This window comes from Hemicordylus capensis, chromosome 4 (assembly GCF_027244095.1).
Source record: "Hemicordylus capensis ecotype Gifberg chromosome 4, rHemCap1.1.pri, whole genome shotgun sequence".
NCBI lineage: Eukaryota > Metazoa > Chordata > Lepidosauria > Squamata > Cordylidae > Hemicordylus > Hemicordylus capensis.
This window is the reverse complement of record NC_069660.1, coordinates 212,156,024-212,179,394: the sequence shown is the minus strand read 5'-3', so window position 1 is coordinate 212,179,394 and position 23,371 is coordinate 212,156,024. Positions and strand designations below refer to the sequence as shown.

The 23,371-nt window shown below is 44.6% G+C and overlaps 1 protein-coding gene across 15 annotated transcripts in view; it reads right to left on the bottom strand.

The window, feature by feature from the left end:
- SYCP2L (synaptonemal complex protein 2 like) overlaps positions 1-23,371 on the bottom strand; it is a 74,006-nt gene that overhangs the window by 10,354 nt on the left and 40,281 nt on the right. For 12 of the 15 annotated variants that reach the window (XM_053247589.1, XM_053247592.1, XM_053247597.1 and 9 more), the window contains 9 exons: positions 22,069-22,117; positions 21,138-21,369; positions 19,820-19,869; positions 18,511-18,637; positions 14,415-14,494; positions 14,205-14,274; positions 13,500-13,643; positions 4,950-5,074; positions 4,708-4,802 (listed from right to left, as the gene is read on the bottom strand). In XM_053247589.1, coding sequence (XP_053103564.1) covers positions 4,708-4,802; positions 4,950-5,074; positions 13,500-13,643; positions 14,205-14,274; positions 14,415-14,494; positions 18,511-18,637; positions 19,820-19,869; positions 21,138-21,369; positions 22,069-22,117 — 972 coding nt within the window. The remainder of the gene's footprint in view (positions 1-4,707; positions 4,803-4,949; positions 5,075-13,499; positions 13,644-14,204; positions 14,275-14,414; positions 14,495-18,510; positions 18,638-19,819; positions 19,870-21,137; positions 21,370-22,068; positions 22,118-23,371) is intronic. The other 3 variants (XM_053247591.1, XM_053247595.1, XM_053247601.1) reach the window with 3 other exon arrangements.

The window sequence follows — 23,371 nt, the reverse complement described above, 5'->3', positions numbered from 1 at the left end:
AAGGGCATCAGAATCAAGGATGCACTTAAAATGTGTAGTTACTTGGGGACCTCAAGAAGCACAGATGAAGTGCAACAATTCTGGTAATGAAAGAAATCACCTGGACTATAAACTGTAAGGTTTCCCAGCAGGGAAGGAAATCATGTATAGAGAAAAGAAATCCATTGTGCCTTGCTGTGTCTCGTTTTAAAGTTCATGCTTAGCTAGACAGACTCACTGGCCCGCTGAATATGCATTTATACAGTAGGGCAACAACAACTTCCCTCCATGTGTGTAACCTGCTCTTCCTGGCCCAACAACCCGCTCCTTATCCAAACCTCTAACTCAGTGGCGACCCGAGGCTTATGGACCAATGGTCTGACTCAGCATATGACAGCTTCCCATGTTCCTAACTATAATGTAGTCAGGAATCAGTAAGTATACTTTTAGGTGCAATACCAAACACCTATAGACAAGGTCCCCTGATGATGTTGGACTACAAATCCCATCATCCCCAACCAGTGGCATTTTACCATTGCTGGGGATGATGGGAGTTGTAGTCCAACATCTAGGGACCAAAGTTTGTCACATATAATATAGATGGAATACATATAAAATACCAGATGACGGCTGTGCAGTTATTAGGAGAAACACTGTTTCAATAAACTTTCAAGACTAAACAAAATATCATTTTTTAAATTTCCCTCACTATTGTGCTGCCTTGCACTTAGGATTCTTACCCTTTCTTTGCTTTTCATATACCTTTTAAGAACTGCGTGGCAGGTAAACACTAATTGGTGGAACATTTCCGGCATGAGTATGCAGTAATAGAGAAATCCAACTTGAACTACCTATTGGGAAGTTGCAGGAGGAGCCCATCCCAAGGCAAAACAGTATGAAAAGTACTCCAACTGCTTTCAAGATGTGTGGACTGGGGACGAGAAATCCAACCTAAAACCCCAAGGAGGACTGAGCTGTGATTTGTTTATTTCCCCCTGGCAGATATTTATTAATCCTAAATGATTTATTCTGAAGGAAGTGAATCGACTGAGCACAACTAAATACACACAGGTTTTAAGAAGAACCCACTTCCCAGGAAACAGCCTTTCCCTCTCAGCTGAGCTCCCAAATCTAAGGCTTCATGTGTCAGGAGACCAAAAGCGGGAACTCCCCACTCTTAGCCACACACCCCTCCCTTTTCGAACACTTGAGGAATCAGCCTCCCATCCCGTAGCCATAGAAACAAACACATTCAGGTTGGAACAACGCTGCCTGGAGAAGAAAAAAATCCCCCTCCCCTCCACCCCCCACCCCGTTGGCGAGCCCTCGTTCTTTTTATTTTAGTCCCTCAGGATACAGCTTGAGAGAGACCAAAGTCAGTGAAATCAGGCAGCTCAACACACACACCGGGGGCGGGGCGGGGAGGAGAGGAGAAACGGTGTGACCGGGAAACTGCAAGGGGAGCAGGGGCGTAACTATAATAGGGCCAGGGGAGACAGTTGTCTGGGGCCCCACTGCCTTGCCCCCCCCCGAGGCAAGTCACATGACTGACTCCCCCAGCCACGCACCTGCCGGGGCTTCCTTCAGTTGTATTCATCCTCCAAAAGTGATGTGAGTCTTAAGACCTGGAACTACCATGGGCCCACTCCAACCTTGCTACGCCCCTGAAGGGGAGAGTTTTCAAATAAACTTTTCCCTTCCCTCCCTTTGCTAGTGAAATTGCCGCCGGGATAAGCAGCAACTCGGCACGTGTGGTGCCTGCTCTGCTCCACTCGTCAGAAGGGGAAGGCGCCTTGTGAGTGCCCCCATTCTCGGTGTGTCTCTCTCAATCTCTGTGACTGCCTTGCTCACTCAAGGGGGTATTTTGTTTTGTTTTAGCGGTGGGTTTACAAATAGGCACAGAGAGAGAGAGAGCGCACACACGCGCATCAGGGCAATGTTGGGCTCGTCGCCAGGGTGCGCCGGCCCGCAACCCAAGGTTAGGAAAAGGGAAAGGCTCTCCAGTCTCTCTGCCGCCCACTTGCTTTTTTGTTCTTTGATTGCCACAAGAAGCTTAGCCCAGCCCACACTACCTTTGAGGAATCCACGTTAAGGGATTTTTGAGTCTGCACAGAGTAAGCCCCGTTGAACACAGAGACTTTACTTCTAAGTAAACATGCATAAGACTGAGCTATAAGAGAGGACCTCCCCCCACTGACTTCAAGAGAATACCTGCTTCAGAGTAGATGCTGCCTCTTTCCTTTCCCTGTCATTCACTTAAGGTTTTCTAATCCGTTCTAATTCATTCACTGAGAGCAGTTTACTTACTTTTTGTTGGGACTGGGGGGCGGGGAGTAAGAATCAAGAGAATGCTGGGCAGGCAGTGGTGGCTCATGGGCAGAACCAGAAACAGTCGGGAACAACAAAAACGGTAGCACTGCAAAGCACACGAAGAGCTCGCGTGCCCAGCAATTGCTGCTAGTCTCTCTCTCTCTCTCTCTCCCCTGCCTCACAACCCACCTGGTCAGGGCATGCACGCTGGCCCTCCACCCCCGCCTGGACTCTGAGATCTCGCAAGTGCGTTGCTGCTGAGCGAGGTGGGGGGTGTGTGCACCAATGCCTGGAGCCGGACAGGAGATACTGGCCGCGGGTGGCGGTGGTGAGCAGCGGGCCCACCTGGCGGTGCCCAAAGGGGAGGTTAAAAACAATTAAATTTTGTGGGTGGTGGGGTCATGGGCAAGTGCCTTGGTTGCCCCTCCCCAGATACGCCTGTGCCCTTTAGTTAAAGCGAGTAGCAAAAAAAAAAAAAAGTTCTGCCATTAGAAGCCTCAAAATTATATTGCTTATGAATATGGCAACTGTAGAGCTAATAACTTGAAACTTGGCGTGTGTGAGAACTACTTGATGGAAGTCTACATATATGCTGAATTTCAAGGAGATATGATGAAAATTGCCGCAGCTACAGCAAGTTAAAAGTGCTGAAAATGGACATGGTCCTTTTTTCTCCAAACTTTATAATAGCAAACATACATTTCTTTCCAATTTTGGTGAAAATAACCAATGTACTCTGTCAGGCTTGACTAGGAGGAGTGTCCTTTAATTGTTTGGTGATGTTTGGAGCAGTGGTTCAAATGTTATTAAGGTTTTCCTGCCCCATTAAAGCCTATGGGAAGCAAGTGCTGGCCAAGTTATTCAGAATGTGACTGTTCCAATAATGACGCCAGAATGCTGACAAGTTTTGCCAGCAGTCTGGCAGGTAAAGCCAGCCACTGGGTTCAATTGCAGGTGCAGTGCCTATTCTGTTAGTGACTGAATATGAACTCTTAGAGAATGGGGCAGGGCATGGAACATACAGGTGGGGGAAGCCGGGTGGGATGTAAGAACACTCTGGGGGAGAAGTACAAATGGTTTGGGGGGTGGATGGAATTGTTTTGAAAATGCATGCACAGAGAGAAACACAGGCAACCACAAATGCGACCACACAACACATACAGAAACACACACAAACACAACATCCCCACTATGGCTGGGGATGATGGGAACTATAGCCCAAGAACAACAACAACAGGCAACCTCCTGCCTTACTGTACTGCAACAGGAAAATCCCATTCTGTTACATTCCCAGATTCAGAGTAAGAAACTTGAACTCTCACATCATTCAGCAGGGGAAGCTGGGCAATGATCTCAGCCCCTGGAGTGCCCAGGTAAGCTTCTCTGGCTGGGGCACCATGTGACCCCCTTCATTTGCCAAAGCAGCCTCTTCCTCCTCTGGTGCTCTGTGTGCCAGCTGAAGCTTTAAAAACAGAACTGAAAGGGACCAGAGACTACAGAAGACATTAGTGACTAGCATCTTCTATAGACTATGGGGCCATCTTCTAAGTCTATAGTCCCTGACAGAAGAGAGGCAAGCAGGTGACAGAGAAGCACCCGATAACCGCCCCTGCCACACCCACACCCCCCCGATCTCTCTCTCTCTCAGCTTGGGGCAAGCTCAGGATGATCTGCCATCCAGCTTTTACTAGAGTGCATCATAAAACCTCATTTCTGTTGAGTCAAGTTAAGGAAGAGGAAGGGTGCTAGATGAGGGCCCCCTCCCAATTGTTGAACCCGTCCTGCAAGCTAGTGAACAACAAACGGTCATGAATCAATTCACAGGAGAATTCCTCTAGCAATACAGATGCTTCTTAAGGCAATACAGGACTAGGATAAAGTGGGGCAGCTCTGCTGATGCCAGGCACTCCATCCTCCCCATCTTGATTTAGGCTTCAAAGACCAAGGAAAAGTGTGGGAGCCTAGAGGACAAGTTGTAAGTGAGCACCATTTGTGACACTGCACAAGGTCATTACTGATCATGTGGCGCAAGGCATCAGCCATAAGTTCAAATTTCCTGGCTTTGTAGAGCTTGAGCCATATTGAGATAGGCTTAACTCTGGTCTTAAACTGGCAAGTTCTTTTTACGACTGAATTTTTTGTTTCAACTCTTATCAACTTTTCCTCCAAAGAACCCAGAACATGGGTTAAGTTACAGGCCCAGAATCATCCAGTGAGTTCCATGGCTGAGTGGCAATTTCAACTCATGTCTCCATGGTCCTAGTCCAACACTCTATCCACTACACAATGCTGAATATATCTTCTCTTATGAATCATCAGTGATGATGACAAATACAAGTCAATAAGCACACCAGCCTCAGCTACCATTATGGAAGAAACAATGCTACACTTGTATTACATTTGATGGGCTTCACTTACCGGCACTGATGTATCCAGTTCAATAATGCAGACATATTGTGTTCAGGTGCCAACATAATATTGTGTGTGCAAATCTCCAACTTCTTGTACCTAGACTAAATCATAATATCAGTCAATTAGGAAAGAAAAAATATTGCAACCAATGAAAATATTTAACTGTACAAGGATTGCTAAGTCTGTCTAGAAAGAAGGCATTCACACTGTACAAAAATATTTGATTGCAGCAAGACATGTATTTTTACCCAAAAAGACTGCTTCAATTCATCTATGAAGTTCTCAAACACAGCCATGAACCCTGAGTCGTCAGGGTCTTCTGTGAGGATTTTGGAGACAAATAGATCCGCCTCCAATTCTTCTTCATCATGATCTGCAATAAAGAAGCACAGGCCTTCAAAGAGCATCTCACAGTAATGCAGCCATTTGCTCTTCAGGTATGCAAACACAGAAGTCAACAAGTCACGAAACTGACATTCAGTTTAACATTAAAAAAAACCCAACTGATTTGGTGTATACAAAATCTTTTAGAGAAAATATTGCCAAACAGGTTTTTGTAGGAGTCTCGAAATATTCATCTACAAAGTGACTGTGCCCACTGTTTATTGCCTCAGTTTGAGCAACATCTGTACAAATAGCATAAGAACATAAGAACAGCCCTACTGGATCAGGCCCAAGGCCCATCTAGTCCAGCATCCTGTTTCGCACAGTGGCCCACCAGATGCTGCTGGAAGCCACAGACAGGAGTTAAGGGCGTGCCCTCTCTCCTGCCATTACACTCAGAGGCACCCTGCCTTTGAGGCTGGAGGTGGCCCACAGCCCTCTGACTAGTAGCCATTGATAGACCTCTCCTCCATGAAGTCATCCAAACCCCTCTTAAAGCCATCCAGATTGTTGGCTGTCACCACATCCTGTGGCAGAGAGTTCCACAAGTGGATCACGCATTGTGTGAAAAAGTACTTCCGTTTGTTGGTCCTAGACCTCCTGGCAATTTCATGGAGTGACCCCTGGTTCTAGTGCTGTGTGAGAGGGAAAAGAATCTCTCTCTCTCCACTTTCTCCACGCCATGCATGATTTTATAGACCTCTATCATGTCTCCCCGCAGTCGTCTTTTTTCTAAACTAAAAAGCCCCAGGTGTTGTAGTCTTGCCTCGTAAGAAAGGTGCTCTAGGCCCCTGATCATCTTGGTTGCCCTCTTCTGTACCTTCTCCAGTTCAACAATGTCCTTTTTAAGATGTGGTGACCAGAATTGTATGCAGTACTCCAAGTGTGGTCGCACCATAGTTTTGTATAAGGGCATTATAATGTTAGCCGTTTTATTTTCAATCCCCTTTCTAATGATCCCTAGCATGGAATTGGCCTTTTTCACAGCTGCCGCACATTGAGTCGACACTTTCAACGAGCTGTCCACCACAACCCCAAGATCCCTCTCCTGGTCCGTCACCGACAGCTCGGATCCCATCAGCATATACTTGAAGTTGGAGTTTTTCGTCCCAATGTGCATCACTTTACACTTGCTAACATTGAACCACATTTGCCATTTTGTCGCCCACTCCCCCAGTTTGGAGAGATCCTTTTGGAGCTGCTCACAATCCGTTTTGGATTTCACTACCCGGAAAAGTTTGGTATCATCTGCAAATTTGGCCACATCGCTGCTTACCCCTGCTTCTAGATCATTTATGAATAAATTAAAAAGCACTGGTCCCAGTACAGATCCCTGGGGGAGCCCACTTCTGACTTCCCTCCATTGTGAAAACTCTCTATTTATACCTACCCTCTGTTTCCTGTCTTTCAACCAGTTAGCAATCCACATATGTACTTGTCCCTTTATCCCATGACAGCTAAGTTTCCTCAGGAGTCTTTGATGAGGAACTTCGTCAAAAGCTTTTTGGAAGTCCAGGTAGGCTATGTCAACTGGATCACCTTGATCCACATACTTGTTGACACTCTTAAAGAAGTCCAAAAGGTTGGTGAGACAAGATTTACCTTTGCAGAAGCCATGCTGGCTCACTCCCAGCAGGGCCTGTTCTTCTAGGTGCTTTACTATTTTATCCTTGAGGATGCTTTCCATCAATTTGCCTGGAACGGACGTTAGGCTAACTGGCCTGTAATTTCCCAGATCGCCCCTGGATCCCTTTTTGAAAATCGGTGTTACATTTGCTACTCTCCAGTCCTCTGGTACAGAGCCCGATTTCAGGGATAAGTTAAATATTTTAGCAAGGAGGTCGGCAATTTCACATTTGAGTTCTTTGAGGACTCTTGGATGGATGCCATCCGGCCCTGGTGATTTGTTAGCTTTCAGTTTTTCCAGACAGTTTAGAACATCATCCCTAGTCACTTGAACATCATCCCCAGCAATATGACATAAGCCACATTCAGACGTTACTGAACGCAGCGGCACTCATGGTTACACCTCCTGACAAGTGAGGAGGAAGTCCCATCCTGGTGCTGCTATTCACCCCCTCCAACTGGCCGCTCAGAGTTCCAGCACGGTTTGTGTGAAGAGGGAAGCACCATAATCCTGATGGCAAGTGCTTCCATGAGCAGTAGCCCCCGGTGATCCAGGCTGCCACTCATAGAAGCCCTGGCCATCACATTTACAGCATTTCCCTCTTCACACAAACAGCACTGTAACCATAAGCATCCAAGCTAGAGGGGGTGAGTGACAGTACCAGAGAGGGACTTATGGGAGGAGAGCTGGTCTTGTAGTAGCAAGCATGAGTTGTCCCCCTTTGCTAAGCAGGATCTGGCCTGGTTTGCATTTGAATACAAGCCTACGTACGTGAGCATTGTAAGATATTCCTCTTAGGGGATGGTGCCATAGCTCAGTGGAAGAACATCTGCATGTGTGACAGGACGAGGGCTACTCTATGCTTTCCTGGGATCTACCCTCAATAGAGAGACTGCTCTGATTCTAGTTTTAGGAGCATGCTGCTCCTTCGAGATAGGCTGCCACCAGCTGAAGAAAGAAAGGCACACAAGAATTCAAAAGCAAGTACAAAACATTAATTAACTAGTGTTGGAAGTGAAGGACTATACGCTGTTTCTTGTCTCAATGACATAGGAGGACAGACTAGTGAGTCAGAGGTCTAGAGGATCAAGACATTGGTCATCCCTCCTCTACTGCTCTGACATTATCCCTTTGATATGTAGATTGCTAATCTTAGGGACTTCCTTCCTTCCAGCCACTTCCTTCCTCTCCTTTCTCTTCCCTTCCTTCAACCTTGCAACATGCAAGCTCCTCTCCCCTGCACCATGTGTGCAGAGATGCAGAATCTATCTGCACCCAGCTAGATGGATAGATTAGAGATTCAATCTCCTCACTTTCCTTTCTAGAATGGAGTTCTCTAATAGATACCACTCATATTGATTTGAAACTATGAACTGGCTCCAAGTTACTTTACTCTCAGCATACCTAACTAAATTCCGCTGTGTTGTGCCTCTGTGCACTCTTCTATAATGAAAAAGGGTTTCTCTTACCAGAGAGAATTCCCAACAACTAGTTCGCACTGAGTTTTACCTAGTCCAGCAATAGGCAGGTCCTTGGCTAACAGCATTAATCTCTACAGCTTCTCCCTTTCTGGATACTAGTAGCAGCTGGTGACATAGTGCCTGGTTATTGGAAACTCATGACTGTACTGGTGACAAAATGGTGGGTCACTTTTTATAATAATTAAAGAGGGGAGTGGCTTTCTCACTCTTCCCGAGATGGACAACTCTGGGATCCAATGAAAAGAGCCAGCACATCTCTGATGTAACGCTGGTCTTAGGCCAATCCAGGGTTGAGGCTTTCCCTCCAAACTGGAGGTTCCTCCTCAATGGGTTTGAACTTATATAGCTAAAAAGTAGATCTGGTTTGAGCTGGTCACCTATTGTGAAAAAGGGGTTAAGGCTAGAGCTTGATGGCTCTGTCCCTTCAATGACAAAAGATAAGGATTGTCCTCATTCAGTAATAAAAAGGGAGGAACATCCCCCATTCAGAGTACTCAGGGTGGAGTGGAAGTATAGGGCATTTTAGAGTTAAGATGGAGATCTGCATTTCATCACAGAATACATGCATTCAGAAGGTTCAATGCTCTCTCCCTGGCCCCTGCCTGTGACTTTGGAGAAGCCTCTGCCAGTCTGTGTAGACAATATTATGCTGGATAGACCAATGGTCCCACTCGGTTTAAGGAAATTTCCTATGTTCCTCTCCACTTTTGGAGCTGTAACCATGAGCACTGCTGCACTCAATAACGTCTGAATGGAGCTATAATTACAATTCTTGTGTTTGTAGCATCCACTTCTAGCATGCAAAAAGCCCAGGAGCATAAGGATGTGCATAAACTGTTTTTACAGTTCGATTAGAGTCAAATCGAATCAGCCTGATTCAATTTGAACTTGAATCTGCTGCCCTCAAATCAGGGTAGAATCGATTCAGATTCAATTCAAATTGATTTAGATTCAATTTTAACGGACTAGGGGGCAGAAAGGCAGTTTGGGTGGCAAGGCACTATGGGTGTTGCCTACCACTCAAACCACAAAGCGATCAGGCAAACTGTTTGGGTTTTTTTAAAGGAATTTTTTAGTTTTAATTGATGATGATGATGATGATGGTGATGATGATGATTACATTTTATATCCCGCTCTTCCTCCAAGGAGCCCAGAGCGGTGTACTACATACTTAGGTTTCTCCTCACAACAACCCTGTTAAGTAGGTTAGGCTGAAAGAAGTGACTGGCCCAGAGTCACCCAGCTAGTATCACGGCTGAATGGGGATTTGAACTCAGGTCTCCCCGGTCCTAGTCCAGCACTCTAACCACTACACCACGCTGGCTCACTATATTACTTATTATTGGTTATATTACTTCCACATAGGGATTATTTTGAGAAAAAGTTATTTAACACCAGAGATTCTGAAATATATAAAAATTCCCAAAACGTTACCCAATTACACTGTTCCCTCCAAGGTGTGCGCACACTCACAAGTTTTTGGATGTCCGCTCAGTTCATTTTAGATCCCACTCAGGTTGAATCAGGAAGGCATGTGTGCCCACACTGTCTTAATAATGCCACCCAGAACAAAACTCATTCTGCACAGAGATGAAAAAAATTAGGGGGACCACTGCCCAAGTACCCCACTGCCTTGCAGCTTGGGTGGTAGTTGGCACCCATACCACCCATACCACCCTACCCCCTCACCCACTTTGGAGTACCTAGGCACTACCCACATGGAATAATGGGGCCACTTCAAATCCCCATTATTCCCTATGGCAGAAAAATACAACAACTTAAAACTAAAAAAATCAACTAAGTGCCCCCTTAGTTGGGTGGGCACCCAACTCAGAGAGATATGATACAATGATCAGATCAGAGAGATATGATGCAATGACTAAGGGTAAATTGAATAGATTCACATCAAACCTGGGGAGATCTGATTTGAGCTCTATTTTGGCCAGGGGTGCCAGGACAGATTAGTTTCAAGGCTGAATCACTCATATGAACACAGGAAGTCAATTATTAGTCCACATCCTAAACCAGATATTGTTCAAAGTTAAGCAAACACTGCCCACCCCAAAAAACCCATCCCACCAAAGGGCGATTTTACTGCCTCCGGGGTTCACTAGGCAAAACCACCAACCAAACTCCTAAGTTCACTTAAAACCCTCAGGAATTTCCCTTCATAGCAAGAGTTCTCTAAAAACCATGCATAACTGGCGACTCCTTTCCAAACTGAGCCAAGAACGATGTTTGCACATCACTAACTGATACATAATCCAGTTAGCTACACTTTAGAGTGGAAAACTGCATGTACATTAGATGGAGAGCACCCACAAAGACTCAGATGCATATTCCATGGTGTTACTTCCAGCTGGGACATTGCAAATAGACAGGGCAATTTTTCTGTCGTTCACATCTTTGCAATTCCATTTTATTCCCAAATTAAGAGCAGACATCATAAATCAATGCTATAATTCATCCCTTCATGCCCAGAAATAATCTTCTAAAGGAATTACTTTAAGGAAGATGATGAAGTAGGAACCAGATTTCTCAATGAAAGGACAGGTTGTTCACCTGCAATGTTTGATCTTCTGGTGATCCGGTATCATTTACAATGTGGGCTTTGCACCTGTGCAATAGTCTCCACAGAAAGGTTTCAAGATCCTCATAGCACTCTGAAGCTTCACCCCTCACACACAGAGTGTGCTCACTATCTTCGGCAGCAGAACGCTCAGTTCCCAGCTCAGTTCTTGAATGGCCCCTGTGCAGAAAGTACTTTGCAGAACTAAACAGGTAAGTCTAACAGGTACATGCAAGGAGCGGGGAGTCTGGGTGCGTGTTGTGAATAATACCGTATCACCAAAAATCAGAAGTTGCAGGTGGGCAACATGTTTATCTTAGTGGTGATCTGGTATCCTTCACAACATGGGTGATTAGCGAGCTCCCCACAAAAGGAGGAGGGTCTGAGGTTGAGGAATTACAGAACTTACTTTAGTGTAGCCCAGCCAAAATCCACCTCAGTCACAGAGCTGATATCTAGAGGAGTGGTTTACAAAGGGCATGTTGGAAGACCAGGTCATGGTTTTCCTTATTTCAGAAAAGTCAATGTCCAAAAAATGAGCAGCAGAGGTGGCCACAGCCCTAGTTAAATGGGCTTGGATAGTATTAGGAGACTTCACACCTTGTTTGTCGTAACAGGTGGAGGTGAGTTGGACCAGCCCTTCAGAAAGTCTTTGCCAAGACACAGGCTGGCCCTTGTGGGCACCTTCGAAGGAACGTAGTAACAGGAACATAGGAAGCTGCCATATACTGAGTCAGACCATTGGTCTATCTAGCTCAGTACTGTCTTCACAGACTGGCAGCAGCTTCTCCAAGGTTGCAGGCAGGAATCTCTCTCAGCCCTATCTTGGAGAAGGCAGGGAGGGAACTTGGAACCTTCTGCTCTTCCCAGAGCAGCTCCATCCCCTGAGGGGAATAACTTACAGTGCTCACACTTCAAGTCTCCCTTTCATATGCAACCAGGGTGGACCCTACTTAGCTAAGGTGACAAGTCATGCTTGCTACCACAAGACCAGCTCTCCTCACAGAAAGTAATGAAGAGTCTATTGTGTGGGGTCGAAACTCGGGAGATGAGTTTGATCTGCCTGTTCTGAATGGGGTCACACTTCCCTGGAAGGAACACGTATGCAGTCTGGAGGTGCTTCTGGATCCGAGCCTCTCCCTGGTCTCCCAGGTTGAGTCAGTGTCCAGAAGAGCCTTCTATCAGCTCTGGCTGATATGCCAGCTGAGTCAGTTTCTTGAGATAAACGACCTCAGAACAGTGGTACGTATGCTGGTAACCTCCGGACTGGATTACTGCAATGCGCTCTATGCGAAGCTGCCCTTGTGTGTAGTCTGGTAACTACAGCTGGTTCAGAATGCGGCAGCCAGGTCGGCCTCTGGGTTATCTTAGAGAGACCATAGCCTCAAAATAGTCGTAAGAGGAGGGGAAACCAAGGCTGTCTCTGCCATTATGGTGTATTCTACATTTGGTTTTGTGTTCTAAGACCTTGCAGAAGACACGTGACAGAAGAAGGAAGGGCAGGAAGAGGTAGTAGAGATGCATGTGCCTTCTAATCACCATTGTCAACAATGAAATAGATGGGCAACAGGCAAGTGTCTAAGTTCTCATGTGGCGGGACGTCGATGTTGATGTAGCCGCTGGTGATAGCGGTTGAAACCATAAGAGACATGGATAGTTGATGAACTTTCACGAGCAGAGGAGTAGAGCTTACTGTGGTGCTCAAACCCACAGCTGTCAATGCCAATGCCAATGCCAAAGATGAAGACAAGGTCTTTTGGCATTTGGACATCAATGTTTTATCCTCCTCCCAATGTTTTCATGGCTGTAGCAGCCATCCTTAGAAACACCTTTGGGTTTTTTTTGAAGGTAGCTTGATTGGTAACACCTGAAGTGCCGTTCGCAGTCAAGCCCAACTTTGATAGTGTCACCGTTGATGGTGCCAACAATAGAGGGCATCGGGGCATTCGGGTCAGCAGGTGTAAGCTTTGTTCGTAAAGGGCTGCTCTCAAATGCAATTCCTTGCTCTTCCATGTTTATTTTGAAAATGACAAATTTTGCAAGAGCATGAGCATGAGTTGTGGTCTTCCCTTAAGCAAAGCAGGCAGAGGTCTTGCCTATCTGAAGAGGAGAGAGTCCTGTGGCAAGATGAACAGCATTTAAACTATTTTTTGAATTCATAGAGATGAGATCAGAACATGAGGCAAAGAATAGCCAGGAAAACAATCCAAGGTCAGAAAGGATAATAATCAAACTGTAAAAGTTGTGTCTTTCAGGAACCAAGCATCAGAAGCAAATCTCAAAGGAAGTGTTCCCAATGGCAGTTTAGAGGGAACTGAGATGGAAAGTGCTCTACTGCCAAAGATACTGAGCGTACTCCATGTGTGAAGGGCAGTGCTTCAGAGCACTATGGAGGAGCTTGAAGTTCTTCCGCAGTTCTTCCACTGCGCAGGCACAAAGCCAACATTGTGAATGATACCCAATCGCCACTAAGATCAATATTTTATTCACAACATTGTTAAGCATCTTTCTACAGAGTTCTCAAGGCAATCCATAAGAAAGTCACAAACTAAATCAAAACCAAGGACAGATTACATTAAGAAAGAAGCAAGCGCGCCAACAGCAGTAAGAAGCTAGATCTACTAAAAAAACAACCAAAGCCTAAATTGGGAAAGCACTGGAAAATGGATGTTTCCAATTTATTTACAGAAGCTACAGAATGTTTATACTAGTGTATACCAGGGTTTAGTTTAATCACCTTTCTGTGTCTCTTCTTCTAACTCTGTGGAATTAAAGAGTTTTCTTGGCTCGAAAAGAATGCTAGGAGACTGTTCATTACTTAGGTTCCTCTCAGTGAGTTTTGATTGTTTCTTAGTCAGACTGACAAGACTGGCTGACAAGTCTAAGAAAAATAAAAAATGCATAATCAATTGATATTGTAGATTTTTTTAAGGCTTCTACAGTATATACTTGGAGTAAGGAGAAGTAGTCCCAGTAGATAGCATCCAGACAAATGCTTCTCTGGAATTAGAATGTTCCATGCATGCAGTGTTTTTTGCTGTTCCCTCCACTGCTCCCTGAAATGCCCCTGAAGGCTGGAGACCCTCCAGACCATACTTCAGGAGCCACACAGGGAAAGGAAAATCAGCAGAAGTAGCTGCATCATGAATGAAACAGTCTAATGCAAGGACAACCTTAGTCTGGATGCTGTCCACTGATTTCAACAGAAGTTCCAAATTATGTGAAGAAAGAATCATTTATTGCAATTGTCAAAACAGTTTTGTAACCTTTCCAAGATCAAGCAGAAAGCCCAGGTTTGTTAGTGAGAGATATAAGAAGTGTTCATATCACAGGCCTCAGAAGCACATATGGGGTAAAAAGGTACACCACTCCTCTCTCTACAGAAGTTGGTTATTCAAGTTTTCATGTGTTTTTAAGTGTCTTCATATTTGTTGAGACTTACCTGAGAACTTTCGCTTAGGTGTGGAGACTTTATCCTCCAGAGGCAGTGTACTAGATGCAGCTTCATATTTCTAGGCAGAGCAAATAGCATAACAAGTAAGTGCCTAGAGGTGTGTTAGTGTTATATAAGCCATGTTATATCCCCATCTCATTGTAATTATACATGTACATATATATTCTCTCTCCCTCAAACATACACATAGATCTGCACCTTGCTTATGTTGGCATCTGAGTAACCGGATGAAGAATCATCACTTAATGGCAAAGTGGTATCTGCAATTTCCAAACCATCTGAAAAAAAGCAATTTATTCATCAGACACACTGCAGGTTCTTTGAGATAACAGAGTAATAATAACAACTAGCTTAACCCATGCAGAGGATCTGTGCGCTAGTACTTAACTGCTCCCCTAACCCGCCGCCACAGCCCCCTCACCTCAGAGATTTCTCCACCCTCACCTGAGCCACGCTCCTCCTCCTCCTCTGCCATCCCGTTGCTTCTATCTCCCTCATCCCTCTTGATTGTGGCTACGGCACTGCTGGCACTGATTGGCCAAGCTGCAGCCCCCTAACCCCAGAGACCTCCCCACTCCTGTTCTTCCCCACAGGAGCAGCAGCAGCAGCAGCTGACAGGGCCCCTCCTCGCTGCCACCACTGCAGCAATGGCCGCTTGTTCCCCTCAGGACGCTGACAGGCCCAGGCTCGTCCCTCACCCGCCTGCCTAACCCACCAGCCTGCCTCCCTCTGCCAATAGCCTTGATAGTCCCGAGCAGCAGCAGTGGTTGACCAGACCCTTTCTCACTGACGCCGTTGCCACCATGGCCGCTTGTTCCCCTCAGGCCGCTGATAGGACCAGGCATGTCCCTTGTGCTTCCTTCTCTCTTCCCCTCCCCTGCTTGCTCTTCTCCTGTCTTGCTTCCCCTACCTTTTTATTATTATTACTTTCTCTCTCTCTCCCTTCATGAGTTAACAGATCTTGTTCATCTTTTCTCATCTTATTTGCACAGTGGCAGCCTCCTTATCTTGAAGGGGCTCTTTTCTCCCTCACTACCCCACTTCTCACCGACTCCTGCCCACTATCCTTTTATGTATATAGATTCTTCTCTCCTCTACAAGCAAACACATCTTCTGTCCAGTAATAGTTGCATTCCAACCAACCTTAACCAGCACAGGCTCCTCCTCCCTATCTGCACATGGAACCCCCACTGCCCAATCACCACGGTGCTTCTGCACTGTTACCTTCGATTGGTAAAGCACTGTGTGGGCGGGGCTTGCAACATACATCCTTAGCATACTATATAGATAGAAGATAATAAATTACGAATTGCATCTAATAAAAAGGAAGCAGACATGGTGGGAGGACACATTTTTATGGTTTCACCGGGGGCGGGGGACAAAGGACCAAAATTTGGAAAGCTCTTTCAGCATCCTACCCCTACTCTAAAATGTAACTTCAAGGTCCTTGAAGCATTCCTTTTTGCTCAGGGCCTAGCCACTAAAATCACTCTCTTCTTTCTTCTTATAGGCAGCTGAAGATAGACTCCAGAGATCTGGGTAAATAAAACTGAGTTGTTTGCCTTAGGTCTCCCCTCTCCTTGTTCCTGGCGACTCCCTAATCCGACTGTTTTATTATCCTGTAGTCTATTTCCAATTTTTACTGTGGATTTTTCCCCTCTCACCATCCGCTCCATACTGTTCAGACTCCTCCTCAGTCATGGACTATCAATAAATTGTAGAGTACTTCCACATGACTTTAATAGTCAACATTTAGTACACACATAGGCCAAGACACCCTGATCCTGAATGAAAATGAGACATTTTTACATCCAGCAACAGAGGTTAACTCTCCAATCCAGTGCAAGTGAAACACACACAGGACTTTGCTGCCAACCAAAGTCAATACCCCTTCAAAGCCCCTGGAAGTGGGAGGCAATTGTAGCAGTAACCAAGGATCCTCCCTCCCTCCTGATACAAGTATGCCATTGCATCCTTGATTCCAAGCTCCATTTACTAGCTAAGCTTCTACCCCATTTTCTCACAGCCTTTAAAACATTTCTGTCCATAAGCTCCATCCTCCCTAGTTGTTTAGGTACCCTTTTCCAAGCACTGCTGTTCCTCTCCTCCTCACCCTGCTATGTAAAACAAGTTGTTCTAGTAAGAACTAATCAGCCCACTTTCCTTTCACTTTCTCTACATTTGGATTACGTTTGGTGCAAATCGAGGTCGGCAAGTTAGATCTCTTGCGCCTCAAATGTTCATTTGTCCGCCATCTTGGATCAGGGTGGATGACATTTCAAACTTACACCATTGAGGTGTCTCTGTGTGTCACTCACTACAGCTATTCCAAATTTGGTTCAAATTGGTTAGATAGTCCTCAAGTTAGTGCACTTGCACCTCAAAGGCTTGCTTGCTTATTTATTTATTTATTTATTTATTTGATTTCTATACCGCCCTTCCAAAAATGGCTCAGGGTGGTTTAAACAGAGAAATAACAAATAAATAAGATGGATCCCTGTCCCCAAAAGGCTCACAATCTTAAAAAAAACACCACAAGACAGACACCAGCAACAGTCACTGGAGGTACTGTGCTAGGGGTAGATAGGGCCAGTTACTCTCCCCCTGCTAAATAAAGAGAATCACCACATTAAAAGGTGCCTCTTTGCCAAGTTAGCTGGGGTATAATGAACGAGAAAGGTGTGAGCTACAACCTCATAATGGAAGATCAGAGCTGCATCTGCCATCTTGGATCGGGGTGGGTGACATCACAAACTACACTGTTGGGGCATCCCTATGTGTCCATTCAGCTGTAACAATTTTGGTTCAAATCAGTTAAGCGCTTCACTAGTAAGTGCACTTACATGTCAAAGGTTTACATGCCCACCATCTTGAACTGGTGTGGATGACATCAGCACAAACTATGCCATTGAGGTGTCCCTGTGTGTCACTCACTGCAACTGTACCCAATTTGGTTCAAATGGGTTAGGCAGTTCACAAATTAGCCTGCTTGCACCTCAGATGTTCACGTGGTTGCCATCTTGAATTGGAGTAATGACATCATCACATACACCCCACACCATCAGGGCATCCTAATTAGGCCATCCCTATGTGTCCCTACAGCTGTAGCCAATTTGGTTCAAATCAGTTAAGGAGTTCACAAGTTAGCCCACTTAGGCCTCAAAGGTTTATGCCATCTTGAGTTGGTGTGGACAACATCTCCACAAACTATGCTACTGAGGTGTCCCTGTGTGTCACTCACTGCAATTGTACCCAATGGTTCAAATAGGTTAGGCTGTCCAAATATATGATATTTCATTATGTAAACTCCAAGCACTGCACAAAATACTATTGCTGCACATCTGAATCATCTCCAGGCAAAAAGGAAAGTGAGGAGCTTCTTGAGGGAGGGAGCTTGGAATTTTAAAGTATTTATATATCACCATTCTTCATGGCGATATATGAATAACGCATGGCAGCTTACCACAAAATTCATTAAAGACACACACACCGTACAATACAACCTATTCAATGAAAGAGAGCATCTCCCCATTCATTTAGGGTCACCAACATTTCTAGTCACACATGCCTGGTCACATAGCATCATGAGATTCATGCCATGCGTTTTCACTGTGGGATGCTGAAGGTAAAGCAAAGTGTGTCGTCGAGTTGGTGTCAACTCCTGGAGACCACAGAGCCATGTGGTTTTCCATGTGGCAGAATACAGGAGATTTACCATTGCCATCTCCCGCACAATTGAGATGATGCCTTTCAGCATCTTCCTATATTGCTGCTGCCCAATATAGGTGTTTCCCATAGTCTGGGAAACATACCAATGGTGATTCAAACCGGCAACCTCTGGCTTGATAGTCAAGTCATTTCTACACTGAGCCATTAGGTGACTGGGGTGTTGAAAGGCCCCCATAACATACGTACACAGACAGACAGACAGGGTGTCTTGGGCGCTATGTGCACAAAGTGCAAGTATTCTAAGTCATGTGAAAGTTCCTTTGAGGCTCATAAGGAATGAATCAGATCATGAAGCTCAAGCCATCTCTTTATGTAAATAAGATGAACAGTCTAAGTGGATAAAGAAAACCTATTCCTTCAACGCTCGTAGCAAGCACTGAAGACAGGTATGGAGTGTCTCTAGGTAGCCTTTTGGAGGCTTGACTCATGCTTTGTGATCTATGGCCTTGGCTTTTCTTTTCTTTTCCAAAACAAGCTTTAAACACATTAAATGAAACCCCACTATCCCCTGCCACCCTCAGTAGAAGACAGAAGGAGCAAGATGCATATTTGAGGGGCCACATACTTAGTCCAACATGTGACAAAGAGGAGGAAGCAATACCAGATTGTTGTACTGTTGGAGTGTTAGGAATCTCTGTGCTTAGTAGCATTCTTCTTTTTGTCTTTTCTCGGTACGTCGCTGAGCTCCCAGCCTGGAAGACAAAACTGAAGACTTCAAGTTCATGCTAAAGACTCCTGGTAATAGATTGCCATGTATCCAATCCATGCTCTTAAGGAGCAACAAACATATTCATCTTATGAGGCATCCCAATTTTAAGTAGCAAAGAAAATCTAGTTAAGTGAGTACTCTAATACTATTTTACAAATCTCTGTTGAGTTTTATATTGTATCTGGAATGCATGCCATTACATAACACATTATGAGAATCCCAAGCAGCTACATATTTTTAATTCCTAGAGCAAGACATTGAGTAGCACATTAAAATGTTAAACCTAAGAGCTAATGAAGTACAGCATCCCAAAGTAATCACTTCCCCATACTAGCCTACCCCAAAGTATAAAACCCAAAGAACATCTAAAAACATTTACAGAAAATTCTCAGAGGAATCCCATAGTTATGTAGAAAACCACCAATAATGCCTCTCTACATGTACACAATGTTTCAATTTGACACATCGATAGTATAATCAAGAAGGCACTGTTAGCTGATCTTGAGTATTATGGAATATAAAGGAGGTGGTGATCTCCAAGTTGCCTCTAAGTAGAGTCCAAATGTGGTCTAGTACTGTAAGTCAGAGGTTCCCAACCCTGGGTCCCCAGATGATGATGTTGGACCAACTCCCATGGCCTTTGGCCACTCTGGTTAGGGATTATGGGAGATGTCATCCAAAACATCCAGTGACCCAAGCCAAGGGACCCCTGACAAAGTGCTAGACCAGCACACTGTATTGCTTCTAGATCAGAGACAAAAAGCTGGCAGGCACTGGAACTCCCTGCAACTCACCCTCACTAGGAGTTAGACCACTGGACCACTACCCAAAGGCAGCCCCATGGAGAACACATTTAAAAATCAGTATCGTTGAACTAAACTAATTACAGCAGTCTAGTCTTTTGGATACAAAAAGGCATCATCTGTTGGCCAGCAGCCTGAAAGTCTGGCAAGAAAGGTCTCTGCCTTCCTTCCTTGCAGGATGGTTTGCAAAAGGCACTCTTGCCCCCCTCCACAACCTGGGCTTTCAGACAACAGTGAATCCAGCAGTACTCCAAGAGTGACAGAGTGACTGGAAGAGGCTCACCACCCATGTACACAACTACCACACATCTGACTGCCCTAGCCATACTGTCAAAAATCGTCTGTATTCGGCATGTGCTTACTTTCTTTGCACGATGATCACTGACACTACTTGGAGAAGACAATGGCAATACTAAGGGGAAAACAAGCAGAAGTTATGAATAGGGCACACACAAAATAGCTTTACTTACCTGTTAGTACAACAAACTAGAAATCATATGCTAAATGACCGCGTGGTTTAACTAGAAGAGCAGGCCGGTGAATGACAAGCCCGCTCGGCACTACAGCAGTGCCTGGTACTGCAGGTGCACTACCAACCTCAATCTTTTACTTACTGTGCATTACTGATGCTGGCACCTGTGCTGCACTGCACACCCTCCCCCGTTTGCTTAGAGTGTTGCCTGAAAAAACCATGCATGGAATCAGACATTTTGCTTTCCTTTCACACTACCCGCTCTAATTTGCTAGGGTCAATAGATTTTGACCTTTCTTCTAGCCCTTTTCTTTGGGGTGACCCATCAATTAAGCCACCAATGGGGTTAATTCCCTTCGAGCAACTACATCCCTAGCTCTGTGAATCTGAGGGATGTCATTGCTGAAACTGCTCATGCAGTTTCCCTTGAAACTCTGAACACAAAGAGATATTAGCTGTGTCTTCCCCTCTGTGTGGATGCAAAGTCCAGAGGCTGCTGATTCCTCGTGAATGAGTCCTGAGACACGCAAATCTCACTGGGGTGGTATTAAGGAGATGGTGACAGCAAGAGCCCAAAGCAAAGAGGAATCTGGAGAGGCAGGGGGTGGTTAACCTCCAATTAGCCCTCTTCCCGCCAAGATTCTATACCATCTATTAGCCATGTGTTTGTGGCATTAGAACAGAAGTGCAAAAGTTGGTCTTGAAACAGGATTTGGCATCTTTCATGAGTTTCAGATAGTCTTTTCGAAAACTAATTTCAAACACTATAACACAAGTTTTTTAAATTTAGGGCCTACATGGGTGACGAAAAAATGAAGCAATGGCTTCACAAAGCAGCAAAGTTTAGACGTCTATTTAGCAATATGAGAAGTGAAATAAGTTCATATAGTGAAAATGATGTATCTGATTCAGACTGAAGAACAGAAATTGCAGGTACTAAGTGCGTGGAGAATCTCAAAATTATTGGTTCTCAGCCACATGACATAATTTTATCTTAAAAACTTGAACTGTCACCCTACATCTTCGACTCTCAGAGAGTTTGTAATTCTATCATCCTTAAAAAATGAGTAAGCCCCACTGAACTCAATGGAGCTAATTTCCAAACAAACATAGGATCTGGCTGCATTTCCCATTTACTTGGACACCTGTTTAAAAAAAGGTTGTAAATTTAAAACCACATTATACTAGAGAGTACACACCAATGTTACCTTTTAAATTGCTTTTGACCTTCAGCCTTTTCCGAGAATAGTCATTAGGTTTCGGCAGAGATTTTTTTTGAGAGTCAAGGATCCAGCTTCTCTCGCTTGTACCAGTGCTTGCAGTTTCACGGTTACTTTCCGAGAAGAGATGGTTCTTGTAATTGGAAGACTTTAAAAAGAAGGTGGGCCACACAAATACTGTTTTATTTTCCTCCTGGCAGGGGAGGTTTGGTGGCATTCCCTAAAACAGAGTTGAGCCTAAACTGATCACCATGAGGCAATTCATTATGAAGGCTAGCAGTCAGGCTCCAGGAATGTTTTAAGGACATTTGGGGTGTGTGTACAGACACTTCCTGATAACCAGATACAGGTGCTTTGGAAGGATAAGTACGTAAGTAGCCTGAAGGATTTGGCAAGGTGGGGAAACTAGGGATGTGCATGAACCAGTTTGGTGTTCTATTCCTAGAAGGCCAAACCAGTTCGGAAATCCCACTTTTGAACCAGTTTGACTGCGGGGCGGGGTGGTGGTGTCGCTTTAAGGCACGGGTGGGTGCCCTTACTTCCCCCACTGCGCTGCCCCCTCCAGCGTTGCTTCAAAAACCACTGGTGTGGGGCAGTTGTATACCCTCTTGCTGCCCTGGTCAGCATAAAACCGGAAGTGGCAAGTGCACGTGCGCATGTCATGTGCACCTGTGGGGTTTTTTTTAAACCCAGCCTGCATCTTGAACTTGCAGAAATGCCAGTGATCAAGTTGGGTCCACAAGTCCCATTTTGGATGCTGTACTAGAAGCAATGAATCTAAATCCCACAGTTGATAAAGCATCTAAGAAAGAATGAATTTTCCCATGAATCATCATAATGTCTGTGTCTGAAGTGCACTCGTCACTCATTATTAAAAGTCTCTTTCTATAATAAATGAACTTTAAAATGGGCACATTACCAGCCTTCTCTCAGACTTGTTCAATTCCACATTTCTTTTTTCAGAACTCCTGTATGCAATCCAAAACCACCAATTAAAGAGATAACAGCAGACCAATGTAGAAGCACATAGATGTTCAAGTGCATCAACCTTTTGCACCGACTATCCTAATGACCACTAGGGGCACTGGGAGTAGAGATCATGAGTAAGGGTCTCCCTAACTGTTCTAACTGTCTCTATGATTCTATGAAGAATCATATCTACCCGATATGATTCTACAGGTATTTCCTGTGTTGAGTCAGAACCACTTCCTTTCCTCTTAAGAGAGCAGATGGAAACATCTCGCTCTCTCCCTACCTATTCATTATGTAGTTCTATAGATCAGGATTAGGTCTTTCCTATCCAAAGTGTACTTCACCAATAAATACTTAGCATTTAGTTATACAAGAATCTCCATGTGTCTTCTCTAAATAGCTGCAACAACTAAACTCTGCAAACTACTCTAACTGGAGTGGGTAGCTTCTTTAGTGCTCTGCTAATTAATCTGGGGGTAAAAATTACAACCCACAACAATAGAAACTCACAGGAAGCCCCTTTTCCATTAGCATCTTTGGGTAGCTACCACATATATTACTAGGAAGTTAATACCATCATATGGGATATGATTCTCAGCCGATCAGTGAGACAGTTTTTACTGTGTTTTTTGTGTCCCATGTTTCAAATTGGCTGGAGGAGCAAAACACGTCAGTACTGTGTATTTGGACGTTAAAGGCCTTCAGCTTCTTGTATGGATGTACGCACACCATAGCAAGTTTGTAAGTGGCAACTATGCTGTCAAGGATGACCGATATACCTCTATCCCTAAGCCATTATGAAGCACACTCTAAAGAACGTCCTGTCTGAAGACGCCTCCACTAAAGAGAAGATGTTCAAACAGCAATTCAAAAGGTCCAGTTCTCAGTTATCTCTTTTCTTCCCTCCACTTTCCTGGCCAAAGATTCAAATGGCTTTTGCTCTTATTTTCAAGAGTGACATTTGTGCATTGTTTCAGTTTAAATTTTTAGATCTCCCAATCTAGAGGCTCTGAGCAATTTACAACAAATGAAACACAGAATAGAAAAAATACAACAGACAGATGAAAATGTGGTGTTCTCCCTCACCCTCAGCCCCTTTCCCACTACTCTCATGCGTCTCAGATTGAGAACCCTTAAGCCAGCAGTATACAGTACGTTCACAAATTCTTCCATTTCTGGGGAACCTTTTCCTTTCATTTTGTGGTATCTCACCTATATGATGGCAAGCATCTCATAATTAACTCTATACA